Here is a 12,773-nt window from a genome sequence, read left to right as displayed (position 1 = left end):
TCCTGATTATTTCAAGTTTACTCACAGTTTCTCTGTCTTTGTCATTTTCAGCCGCCTCTTTTGACTTGTTGCTTTGTTGTGGCAAAACAGATTTTTCTTTGGACGTGGCGTCCTGAAAGCAGAAAACATTTTATTGGTCAAGAGGTGAGACGCATGTAATTATCCGCCGATGCAGAAGCAAAAAGTACTCACAGTACTTTCGGGAGCAGTTTCTCTCTCCTGTTTGTCGGTGTTCCTCCTGCTCGGGTTTTTGCTCCGCCTCTTGTCCTCCGGCGTTCGACACCGCGGCTCGTCCGTCGTCTCAAACTCAGAGTGTCTTGACCGAACCGGGTGGTCGCCGTCCCTCCTCCTCGGCTTTGTGTCATGCCGATAGTGAGATGCCCTGTTGAAATCTTCGTCCATGCCCCTGTAAGAGTTGAAAGACGAGCCCAGAGGGCTGTCCCGTGGGTGCCAGTCTCTGCTGCTGCTCCTCGTCCCTGTCGTTTCGCCGCTTCCGCGTTCGTCTGCAGACCTCAAGTGACCCAAGTGTTTGTGGTAGCTCTTCCGTCGGTCGGCCGTCCTCCCGTTGGGTCGATTGTCGTCCATGCCGCCGCCGCTGCCGCCGCCGCCGCCCCTCCAGGGATCGTCCCGCTCCCTCTCATCCTCCCCTCGTCTCAGGTGCGACGGCCAGTCTCTGGAGCCCCGGTGAGGGCTCAGGCCGTTGCTGCCCCTGTCCTGACCCCGGCACGGAGCCGCCGGGAGGCTGTGGGCAGAGCTGCACGACGTAAAACTGGGACTGTGGGAATGAGGACTCAGAGAGCGACTGATGGGGCTGCGAGAACGAGCTCTGTCTGGAAGGTAGCTGACAAGAAACAGTAACGAGAGACACATCTCTGTAAATTTTTTACTTTTTTAAAAATTTAAGGACTGCAACGCAACAGTTTCCTTACTGTTCAAGTTCTTGCATTTTATCCCGTTCCCGCTGTGAAGTGATATCCTGGATGATTGACTGAACATCTTTACCGGGTTTCTGCAGAGAAAGGAAAATGATTCAGGCTTAGTGGGCGGCTAACACATCGTGAATGTCGGTTGCTTCTTTGTCATTATTTTACCTTGAGCTGCAGCTCCTTGTACCTCTTAGACATCCGTATGAGGAGTTTCTGACCGTTAATTGTGGCAGGAGTCAGTTGATAGTATTGAACCATGGCCTGAGCTGCCTCAACATACGCCATCTCCAGAAAGGCCTAGTCAAAGAGCAGAGAGAGCTTCCATTAAAAGAAACAACAACAACGAGAGTGACAATCTGGTGGCATCTCAAGGCACAGCAACGTTTTGAAATAGTTACGGTTTGAAAGTGACCGTTTCAAAGCTGGAAGTCATTTTAATATGTTCCACGGTTTCCCCAAGAAAACAGTGTAAAACTTTCAAGAGCGACAAAAGAAAAATAAAAAGAAAAAAAGAGCCTAAAATCTACCACTATAAAATCCAAGGCATTTAAAAACGAATCCAAAATTAATTTAGGAAAAAAAGAATCATCTGAAAATTGGGCGTTGACATAACTTCATAAATATTTTACTTCTTAATCACGTTATTGGCCCAAACTGCACTATTACATTATGACTGGGAGGTCATGGCAATTAAAGTTGCTGCAACAACTGGGACCTTAGAGGCAAACTGTGGAAAGAAAGCCAAGCTCACAACTTCCTCCGTTAAAGAAACGCCTGCTGACAGCTGCACAGAAACTTTAACCTGATTTCTCTAGAAGTTTTACAATGAGACACAATAATTATTGAGTCCAACTCCAAAAATACTGCGCTGATCCAAAAGGAAAATTAAATATTGTCGTAAGCCTTCAAAGAGTTTGCTCTGGGGAGGAAGAATCTTCTGTAGCGGTCTGCGTTACAGCAAATCTGAAGAAGTCTCTGACCGAAGACATTCTGTTGTTGTATGGTAGTATGTCATTACGTGACCAACTCAAAGGTGCATAAAGATAATAAAACATAAAGATATTCTCTCACACATATTTAAAATAAACTTGCCTTCTTTGAATCTGAAAATCAGCACGTGATTTTCAGAGTCAGGGTTAAATGATTGATTGTTACATATTCGTCTTGCATCTCATTCTACTTCTCACTAAAGTCAAAAGCTTGGCTTAACTCAGATTTCCCTTTATCTGAGATTATTATGAGGAGAAGACATTTTTGTACTTCGTACAGACAATTTCATCTGAGCAGAGCATTAACTGGAGTCACCTGATTTGGGGACACAGCAGCAAAGGAGCTGCATTGAATCTGAGCCGTACAGATGAAGAACTGTGAATTCAAATGTAAATGACTACAAAGGCAAAAGTAAGTACATGTTGCACCTGATGGGTTGAGCGCATCAGGATGTAGTTGGTGACCTTCCCGAACGGTATTCCCAGGTTGATGACGTCATTCTCCGTGCAGCTGCCCTCGGGCAGGTTGCAGATGTGAACGACGCGGCCGGCCGACGCCTTCCGGGGGGGAAACGGCTAAAAGCACAAAACGGACAGACGTGTGTTGAACACTCGGACCAGTGATCAAGTCTGATGAGCGTCTGAAATAAAGTACCGCACATTTAACAGAGCTACATTCCCAGATTTCTAGGTTTTTCAGACTGTTAAGCACACATTGTACAGTTGAGAGTTTTTACAAGATTCATTGCAACTCTTAGGCATCCTACACAAAAAAACATTAAGTTTGCTCTCCCTCATAATAACAGCGAGTGAAACTACTCTATCCACGTGATGGGAAAGTTCCTGCTCTTACTAAAGTCATCTCTTATTTTGACTTTGGTCCCTGGTGTTTCAAGGCCTTTAGAAGCTATCTCAGTTTCAGATGGCGCTAAATCAGATGAAAGCGGCCTCACCTAGCGTCTACACAAAATGCAGGATTTAAAAGTCAAGCATAGTGTGGAAAACCTGGCTGTCTAACTATGTGCAACATTAAACCGCATGATCCCTTTTATTATTAGCCCCCCTGGCAGCAGCGCTGTGGTGATAATGAAGGTTTCTTGTTTGGATTTAGAGAGTTGTCATTCGACGGGACCCAGACATTTCTCACATTTGACACTCAGCTGCAAACCCACCGAGGCACGGCGGTTCACCTGAACGGACTGGCGGGAAAAGGAGAGCATTAATCAAGACACACAGCCAAGGGCGAGTTTGGAGGAGCTGCAGAAATCCACAGCTCAGGTGAGGAAATCATTTGACAACGACAGCTGTTAGTTGTGGGCGTGACAGAGGAGTGGCTGGTCATGTGCTACAGGTCGTTTATTGACCGTTTATGGCCACGTCTAAAAAGATTTGGAAATTGTTACTCATTGTAAATGTGGAGGTGGCAACAAAATATAATCACATCGTCACTAAAGGGAGTATGAGAGAAAAAATGTGACTTGACTGAATGACAGTTTAAATATTTTCATTAGTTAGAAGTTCTAAAACCTGTCGCTAAGCATCCTGGGAAGTAGTTCCCACTCCGGCCCTTTTCTTCCTTCAGGTTTTTCAAGAGCTAACGCAGAAACCAAAGTTTACTCAACTCTTTGAGACCTGACAAAATGAAAGCTAATTAAAGCTCAGGAATATATACATCAATTTGATAGTAATTATACTAATTACTATCGATAATTATTATAATACCACATAATGTCTTAACATAAAGTCTTAACGAAACACTTTGAGGTTTGTGGTTATTTCATGACAAATGTAAAAGATTCAAGGGTACTGATACTGTGTATCTGCGCTGTCTCCAGTATGAACAGAGAACAAATACAGGAAATTAAAAGGTTTCCTTTTACAGAAATATACTTTCAATTACACACTAACCGTGTGAGACCTCTTGATTTCAGGCCTTGTGAGATCTTCTGCCTCAGTTGTTTCTGTACTATTTTCCACTTTCATCAGGAAGGTAAAACATGAAAACATTTGCTCCCAAGAATTTTGTTTGTGTTTATTACTGAATGTAACGTTAGGGGACAAAAGAGGAAAATTAGCCATCTTGCTAGCTCCAGCATATTTGCATGTTCTCTTTACCCAATACTACAAAGTTTGGAGCCCTTTAGCCTTTAGCTGTTTTCATAGCCAACAAACACTGTTTCATAGTTTTTAAATGCATCACTAAATGCCTCATCTTCAACCCAACAAATTCTGCAACGTTAGAACTATAAATACTGCGATAAGCACCCACCACTATGCTTGTCACATAAATCTGTCTCATTTCTGTAGCCATTGTGCTGCGGTGACAGTTTCCTCGGCTCCCCCTGCTACCCGCCATCTGACAGACAGACAGCTCCATGTGCGGGACAGGCGGTGGTCTTAATCCCACTTTAGGGCCGGACGCCAGGGTCTCGGGTTTTACAGGGAATTTGTTCAAGGAATACCCAACAATAACACAGACTTTACTCTGCTCAAGTGTGGAGAGTCCAATGGGACTCCATAAGGACGCCCTTGTTCCCTCAAAAGCCATCCATAATGTCGGAGCACTGCGTTTTCTGAGCATCAGGCGGACTCAGTTTGATGTTATCCAGCTACTGTTAAAAACCTGACAGAGATTTTATTTATTTATTTTTTCTCATTAAACAACACTGACATCATTTCATGAGTTAAAAGCTCAAAGGGAGACCATATTGTCGTTTGAGCTTCCACCAAACAACCCACGATTATTGAAAGTCTGTGGGGTGACTTAGTGTTTTCTGGCCGGCTGAAACTGTTATGATATTAGCAGCATCAGACGGACGAGTGATAATTCTGCTAGCGGACTTCGCCAGCAGAAAACACAAAGGTCAGTTTGGGCTGAGCTCAATAAACACATCCAGGAATAAGCTGGTTAGGAACAAAAGAGAGAACAAAAGTCTTTATAAGCTGGAGGAGTTTGCTCAGAGCAACTACAGCGTTTGTTGACTTAGCACTTAAACAGCAGCTGCTTCCATAAACCATAAAACGTTACGGTTAAGCCGTGTTGCTTCTTGCTCCGTTGGTATCATGGCCTCCGTAGAATAAACTGAAACCAACAACACAGCGATTAAATATCTACCTGCTGTGGTGTGCTAAGCTGTTAACTGTTTCTGTGGGTTTGTTCAAGCTAGCAGTCGGCTAGCCAAACTTTATGTCACACTGGCCAAAGGAATATTGCAATTGTTTTGCACAGATTGCAATTCAGGTTCATACATTCCACTTTGATTTTTGTCATCAAGCAATGCAGTCAAATTCAGTTTATTGTTCAAAATCGATGGAAGAGTTTCAGCTGTAGGCAGAAATCCTTCATACTGTGCACATGTGTAGCGACTGTGGAGAGGAAAAACTCCAGTAAAACTTGACCCAGTGTGATCAGCCACCAGCTAGGGCAGACTGGGGGGTAAAGCAGTCAGAAAATACGTGTGAATTATTGTAGATCCAAAACTTAAAAGGGGTTTGGCATGCTTTCACTAAAAGAAAGCTACTCAGCTAGCAAATTCATTTTGGTTTGACTGGATGTTAGTATCTTTGTTTTACCAGAATCTCTCTCTTTGAGCATTTCCGCTCCGTTTAGCCAAGTTCAGTGAAATGATTTAAAGCAGATTTGGGTGGAATAAAAGTTATATTTATCACGGAATTAAAAAGAAATGGAAAAAAGAAACATGGTTATTATTTAACAACAATTACTTTGTATTTTTAAACACAAAGTATTTAGTATCAAATTACTTTGATACTTTCCGATCAAATACCAGATCAGATACTTTCATATCAAAGTAAATGATATGAAAGTATATCATTTACTTTCATGACATAAGGATTTAAATTTGTTGGTTATAATCTTTGCTCTGATTACAAATAAAAAAAGATCATTGTTAAACTGCAGTCATGGGCGGCACAGAACCGCTGCAGGGGAAAACTTCGGACACCCCTGGTTTAGACTGTAGCGACATGGAGTTCTTTAGTTTTTTTCTCTGAAGCTGTTTTGCTTCATAAAAACCAGCAGAAACGCCTCCTCGGGATGTTCCGGTTTATTTGGCCTCCGACACGTTGGTTGATGAAGGGAGAAAGTCTCTTTGGTTTTACAGTTTCTCCTTTGCGTTCCTACACACACGGCTCTCATGCCAGCTCCTCGGATCGCTTTACCAGTCCCTCACTGGTCTGAAACTTTATACTGCGGTACAAGGGTGCGACTCAAAGGCCTCCAGGTTGCTCTTCCAAACAGTGGTTAGCTGTAATCCAGTGTTTATCGCTGTTCTTTTGCAAGAAGCAACAAAGCTACTGTGTTACTTCGCCACAGACAGACAGACGGACTCTGCAGTGCAAAGAAACGTCAACCGTGTTCTTGAATGTTAGTGCAGACGTGGCAGAAACCTTTTTTTTTTGCACCAAAATAATAGACGTTAGCCTTAAAGTTTGATGCACATGTTTGACAAAGTTGTATGTGTGGAAGTTCTTTGTTTGTAACACAATAAAACCTGCACATGTCTGGCTCAGGCAGGTGTGTTTTTATTGGGACTAACATTAGCTCTTGAAGCGCAGCTTGTAAATGTTTTTACACTGATGCAGTAAAATCTTTTATGAATTAAAAAACAAACAAACATGTGATCGATAAGATGATATATCAGGTCACAAAAACGCTGTGGTTTTGTCAAAGAAGTAAAGGGTTAATAAATAAAAAAAAGGAGGCTGTGGTTTTGTTAATTTGAATAAGGTTGAATCTGATTGTAGATCAGATTTAGACAGTCATTTACTTGCTTTCATCCAATGAAATATATTTAAAAATGATTTGAATGTTGAGTTGATATTAGATACCATTTTCTTTTATAACCTAACTCTTCATTCATTCATTCATTCATTCATGGATGGATGGATGGATGGATGGATGGATGTTTATCTCTCTCCGACTGCATTTGATGCAAAACAAATGCAGTGGAAGTCTGAGTGAACACAGTTTTTGTTTTGTTTGATTTTTCGGTGCATTATGTTTGCATTAAATCATAGCTATGTCTGGTCAGACCCACGCGTTGCATCATATGAAACATCATTACCCAGAACACATTCTGCCAATGCTTACTCTCTGCACAACGCGGCAGGTTCAGTCCCTACTGAACTGACATGCAAATAATCAACAGAAAACTTACTTGGAGTAAAACCAACAGAGATTTTTTTTTAACTCATTACACCCTTGGATGAAATTTTGCTCTGGGTGGTGAGCCCTATCTCCCTCAACAAAAGTGACCACAACCAACATGGTAGCAACAAGAAGTTCTGTTGATATCTAAACCTTTTTAAATGGTTAAATTAAAAGTTCATTATTTGCTTGTAGCCATAGAAAAAGTTTAAAAAAAACGTTTGTTTTTTTTTGGGGTTTTTTTGCACAAAGTATCCACTGACTACAATAGCTTGAACTAAGAAAGAGTGAAAATAAGTTTTTATAAATGAAGAATAAATATATCGACGTTTCACAATCTTCAAGAAATCTAAATCTGAAAGTGAGGAATGAGTTTGCTGTACTTGTGTGTGCTTTTGTAAAAATAAACAGCCTGTCATTGCGTGTCTGTTCCAGTCCACACACTGTGGACAGCTTCATGCTGCGCTCCAATTCAGCCTGTCTGCAAGTTACCCGGGGTAATTTTGGGCTCCTTTCACCCCACTTATCATCCGCTCCGTGCTTTTCGAGACGTCTGCCTGCGTGATGTATGTCTATCAACAGATGCTGTTTCCCGGTCTCCTGTTCTAGAGGAGAGGCCGACCGACTGCGAGGCGAGCCTCTGCAGCTCCGTTCCCAGGGAATAATACGGAGGCGTATGAAATGTGGTGACTTACATTCATGACTGCTGAAATTTCTGTCCTCCAGTTTAGGAATATGATGTCCTCGCAGAAAGATTAGCAGGACCTGGGCCAACCCAGAGGAGGTTCAAAAGGTAATTCACAACAGTGATTTTGGACTCGTGCTTGTTTTAAACGCAACTTTCCGTTTTGTTTGGCATGAAACTGTAAAAGACTAATTTTGCTCGTTTTGACGAGGCTTCAATAGTGTGGGACAGAAAAAAAGTTAGTCAATTTTTCTCTTTCTTTTAAAATACGTACATAATGCATTTAGTTAATGTAAGAGTCGATTAAAGTCACTTGAAGCACAAATAATGTGACTGAATAACAAATACTGGAGGTGTGAAATAATATCTCACCACTGCTAAAAAAAAGAGCAGAAATTCATGTTCTAGCGGTTACATAATCTCACGCTGAAAAAATTAGAAAAGCGTAATTTGAGTAAATTTTTGCAGTACGGTGGAAGAAAAAACATCTCAAGTAAAAAAGAAAAAAAAAAAAGCACACTTCTTTTTAATCTCAGTAGAGCATTTTCTTTAAGTTTATATTTCACTGCCAACAATATTAAATTAGTGATCCTTTTCAACACGGGAAAGACAAAAAATAAAAATAATGAAATTCAACAAGCTCAGTGTTGTTGCCTCCCGGAGGATATTGACAAGAAAAAAAAAACAGGGTCCATTAATTGTCTCAAACATAGTCTGTTCACACAAAAGCACAATGTATTTTAAGAAACATGAAAACATAATACGACAACATCCAATAATATAAACAAGAGGAAAAACAAAGGTTTTTCCTTCTCTTAGTCAAAGATGACAGGAAAGGTGAGTAACAGTTGTTCCTTTATAACTTCAAAACCTGTTGAAACACGCATTCAGACATTCAGCGCAAACTGGAATAATTTCTAAGTAAATACAACGCAGAACCTTTGTCTGACCTTTGACTCCGGCTGATGGGGGGTAAACGCTGCGTCTGCTGTGGGATACGTCTTCATGGCTCCTGCTGGCAGGTACGACGCTTTGGTTCCTGGCGACACATCTGTTCAAACGACACGCTAAGCAGTGAATGAAAAGTCGCGTTTGACGATGATATAGTTAAGTCATTAAAAGATCATCTTCTAAATAACTCAGATTGAATCATTAGTCTACATTTTCTGACAGGAAAGTGAGTTTTTCCATTTAGAAGTTTCTAGTTACTGTGTCTGGAGTAGGAAGGAGTATTTATATCTAAACTAGAGGAGAAAAACTGTAAAAAGTTGGTTCTAGTGCATTCTCCCTGACCTGATCTGCTGGTGCTTTGGTCTGCATGATGCTGTTTGTTCACTAATGTTCTCCAACAAAACTCTGAGCGGAGATCCAAGATACTGACGCTCAAGTTTCAGATTAGATCTTGAAATGTTGTTTCTGTATTCGAATTTTTCAACTCTTCTTCAAAATAAGGTAAACTTAAATAAAAAGCATTGGTACTGGTGATCTCAGATCAATACCAAATCGAAATTTATGGTATTGCTCACCTTTACCTCTGAGGTCTTAACAGCACAGCCAGATGTAAACTCGGGTTAGTTTAGTAAGTTTACCAATTTGGTGAGTTATCAAGGGAATTTGATCGATTGCCTTTTATTTGTGGATATCAGGTTAAAGGAGGCTAAATTCAAATACATGACTCCTGTTTAGATTTTACTGGGGCAGGTTTTTCAGAACTATGCTTCATTTTACCTCCATCTCTGTACACTACTTTGTGAAGCACATGCAGTTCCAATACCACACTTAAAAATTTTCTTTAGTAACCTGATAAGATGTTAAAAAAAGATCTAAAGGAAAGGGAATATTTTTGCTAGGTAATATATGTCTAATTACCAGAAAAAGTTGTTCACAATACGCCCTAGTTACTGATTTGTAGCCTCGACGTAAACCAGGCTCAGGTATCATGTGCAGGGAAACTGAGACAGGAGACTGCTCAAAGTCATGTCCCTTGGATATTGTCAACAGTAATAGTTTGGCACAAGTTGTCTTCCATGCTGTCTGGACCACACTCTGGTACTCGATGCGACGAATAGGACATAATAAAGTGTGGAGATCCGTGGTCCTTCTCTGTAATGCTACTAAAGCTAACGGGATATTTTGTTTTTCTTGTACAGAAAAAAAACCCAAAAACAAAACGGCCATTTTGTTAGCTCTTTGCTCTCACGTGAGCATATCTCAGCCATCGAAAGTGTTTTCGATTTTTGCAAACAGCAAACGTGAAAAGTTCAAGTTGCATCATGACAAGCAATAAACTATCGTACACTATTGCATGCCTCTTGAAATAGTCTCCTTCGCATTCTTTAGCAGACAGAAAAAACATTACTACATTACATATCAGTAGTAAATAACGCTTAGTTGGAGGTGTTGATGAATGAACTCTACCCTACCTTGACTTGCGCCGGAGCAAACCGTGGGGTTCGTCCCTCCTGGGTTCAGACCTCCATCACACGGCCTGCCGACGGCGTACTGTGGGGCTCCGGCCGCTGCCGCTGAGCTGCAACAATCACAGAAGGCTGATTTTAGCTGCCTCTCCCCTGCCTTGCTCACTCATATCCTGTGACAGAGATCATAACCTTAGAAAGATTAAGACAGCTGTTTACGGAGCCAGTACGAGGAAGAAAAAATGCCCCAAACAGTCAGAATGCCGTTGTGTTGACTATGTCCGAGAGGCTAAGACAAAGTCTATGACAAAAATCATGTCTACACGTGTAGTTTTTGATTTTACACTAAAAAAAAGGAGGGGGAAAAAAGAACGAAAGGCAAGTAAACACGAGTTTCAGGTTGAGGAAGAAGCACAAGAACTTCAAAGTAGCTATAAACTCACCTGTCGGTGGCGTACAAAGTTCGATTCTGCAAATGTAGTTTCCCCTTCACATGCTGGTCCCAGTCCTGAAAACACATAAACGTCATGCCGTGTCCAAACATAGTCTTTAACTGCTTTGGCAGCACTGGACGGGCACTGCTTGTCCTTCGTGGCTGGGAGGAAAGCTCCTTAAAGCTGTAAATCATAACTGCAAACATTTCAGGATTATTATTATTATTATTATTTTTATCCCTGAGTTGTTTACAGTTAGGCCCAAAATTATTTACCTTCATTTCATTTCAATTTAATTTAGTTTATTTATAATACAAGACACTTTCCCAAAAACTTATTTCAATCCACTGATACATACACTTCGGTTGTGCATCAGGTTCACTGAAATTCACTCAAGTTAGTTTGATTTTGAAACGTATTTCATTGACATCTTAGAGTGGCCTAGTCAAAACCCTGATTTGAATTTGGTAGAGAATCTGTAGGGGAAGCTAAAGATTAGAGTGATGGCCAGGAGGCGTTCCCACCTCATTAGAGCTCATCGCCAAACATAAATCATCAAGACACCAGTGGAAACAAGCAAAAACAAAATGGCCGGCCAACATGGAGGTTTGATTGTTGTCATGGAAATGGTTGTTGAGAGGGGTGAGAATAATTTTTGACATGACATATTCAAACAAAACATAAACAGTCAAATTATCTGGTTGAAAATGTAAAGCAATAATGACAGCATTTGTCTCCTTTTTATTTATTCTGTTTTCTAAGAAACGTAGATTCAATGCAAAATCTAACGCAGAAAAAAATCTAATCTGTGGAAAAACTGGATTTCTGTTAGTCTCCAAAACGCCTGGACGCAAACGTAACGAACCTGTTCAGTTCAACACAATTTCTGATGAGTAATTTATGTGTCTGTTCTTGGGAGACGGGTTACTATTTACAATGAAGTGGACACGAAAGGTAAACAGTGCGAGTGCGTTGGACGACGTTCTAAAAATCACAGTGCCATCTAGTGGCCCTAAATACAAATGAAACATTCACACTCATTTTCACGAAGATGCTCACCTTGAGGTTGTAGACCTTTTTTTCACAGATGCTGCACTGATGTGGCAGCTGGGAAGGTGTGATGCCATAAAAGTCACTGACTTGATGGGCCTGGAGTGTCCTGGTACCCGACAACAGGGTTTCCTCGCCCCCATGCAGGGTCTGGTAGCTTCCGAAGCCCTGTGTGCCGAAAGAGGAAACCCCGCTACAGTTCAGCTTGGGCTCGGGGGTCGGCTCTTCTGGGTTGTACAGTTCTGTTCTGGACCAAATGGGCTGCCCAGCTGAAGGCCATGCTGTGGGAGGGTTTGAAGCCATGTTCACCTTTCCAATTTGGTTTAAGTTATTATGGCCTTTCCATTGCTCCTTATGTGCGGTGGAGTTCATTTGCTCATTGGAACTAAACCCAGCTGGTTGTCCCTGCAATTCATGCCCGTAGAAATCTCTGTGAAAGCCAACATTGGTCATGTTCTTGGCCTGAGATTTAATCCCAGCGTACTGTCCGTCAGCAGATGTTCCTCCAGATAAGCTGTACTGAAGACGTCTGTCGGTGTCAGAAGAGTAAGTTGATCCAGGATTTTTTCCGTACTCCCCACCTTGTTGACCCTTCCCACCCCCTCCACAAGGATGATCCAGTCGCACATTCCCTGAGTTTTGGTTGAATGCCCCACCCACCAATGACCCAACGGCTGAATTTGAGGAGGGGAAACCAATCACCCCAGTGGGGAAGGCCCCCTGTGGATTCCCGACCAAAGACGAACTCCTTAATTGATTCAACAGGGGCTGGGACATGTTGACATTGGAAATCAACTGGTTGAGAACGCTGGTGGCGTTGGCCGTGTTTCCTCCCTGAGCCAGTTTGAGGCGATGGAGGGTGAGCTGGGCCTGGAGCTGAGCGAGCTGAAGGCTTGCTGGAGTCAGGAGGAGCTGGTTCGGCAGCTGAGGTCCAGCTTGCACATTGCCTGGCAGCTGGGCACCCACCGGAAGACCCTTCTTCTCTGTGTTGTCCAACGGCCGTGCTATTATGCTACATGGTGGGGAAAACAACACAGACGTTATGGATTGCACAGGACAAATGCAGTTCCTTTCATACCTGTCAAGTTTTGGATTTGGAATTACG

The 12,773-nt window shown here is 41.9% G+C and overlaps 1 protein-coding gene across 8 annotated transcripts in view; it reads right to left on the bottom strand.

The window, feature by feature from the left end:
- rbm20 (RNA binding motif protein 20) overlaps positions 1 to 12,773 on the bottom strand; it is a 58,018-nt gene that overhangs the window by 5,636 nt on the left and 39,609 nt on the right. For 7 of the 8 annotated variants that reach the window (XM_044114560.1, XM_044114556.1, XM_044114555.1 and 4 more), the window contains 9 exons: positions 11,678 to 12,680; positions 10,628 to 10,692; positions 10,191 to 10,297; positions 8,718 to 8,818; positions 2,336 to 2,491; positions 1,092 to 1,223; positions 930 to 1,009; positions 193 to 841; positions 26 to 112 (listed from right to left, as the gene is read on the bottom strand). In XM_044114560.1, the coding sequence (XP_043970495.1) occupies positions 26 to 112; positions 193 to 841; positions 930 to 1,009; positions 1,092 to 1,223; positions 2,336 to 2,491; positions 8,718 to 8,818; positions 10,191 to 10,297; positions 10,628 to 10,692; positions 11,678 to 12,680 (2,380 nt within the window). The remainder of the gene's footprint in view (positions 1 to 25; positions 113 to 192; positions 842 to 929; positions 1,010 to 1,091; positions 1,224 to 2,335; positions 2,492 to 8,717; positions 8,819 to 10,190; positions 10,298 to 10,627; positions 10,693 to 11,677; positions 12,681 to 12,773) is intronic. The other variant, XM_044114557.1, reaches the window with a different exon arrangement.

This window comes from Gambusia affinis, linkage group LG04 (assembly GCF_019740435.1).
Source record: "Gambusia affinis linkage group LG04, SWU_Gaff_1.0, whole genome shotgun sequence".
Classification (NCBI taxonomy): Eukaryota; Metazoa; Chordata; class Actinopteri; order Cyprinodontiformes; family Poeciliidae; genus Gambusia; species Gambusia affinis.
The sequence above is the reverse complement of the archived record's forward strand: the minus strand, read 5'-3'. Positions and strand labels throughout refer to the sequence as shown.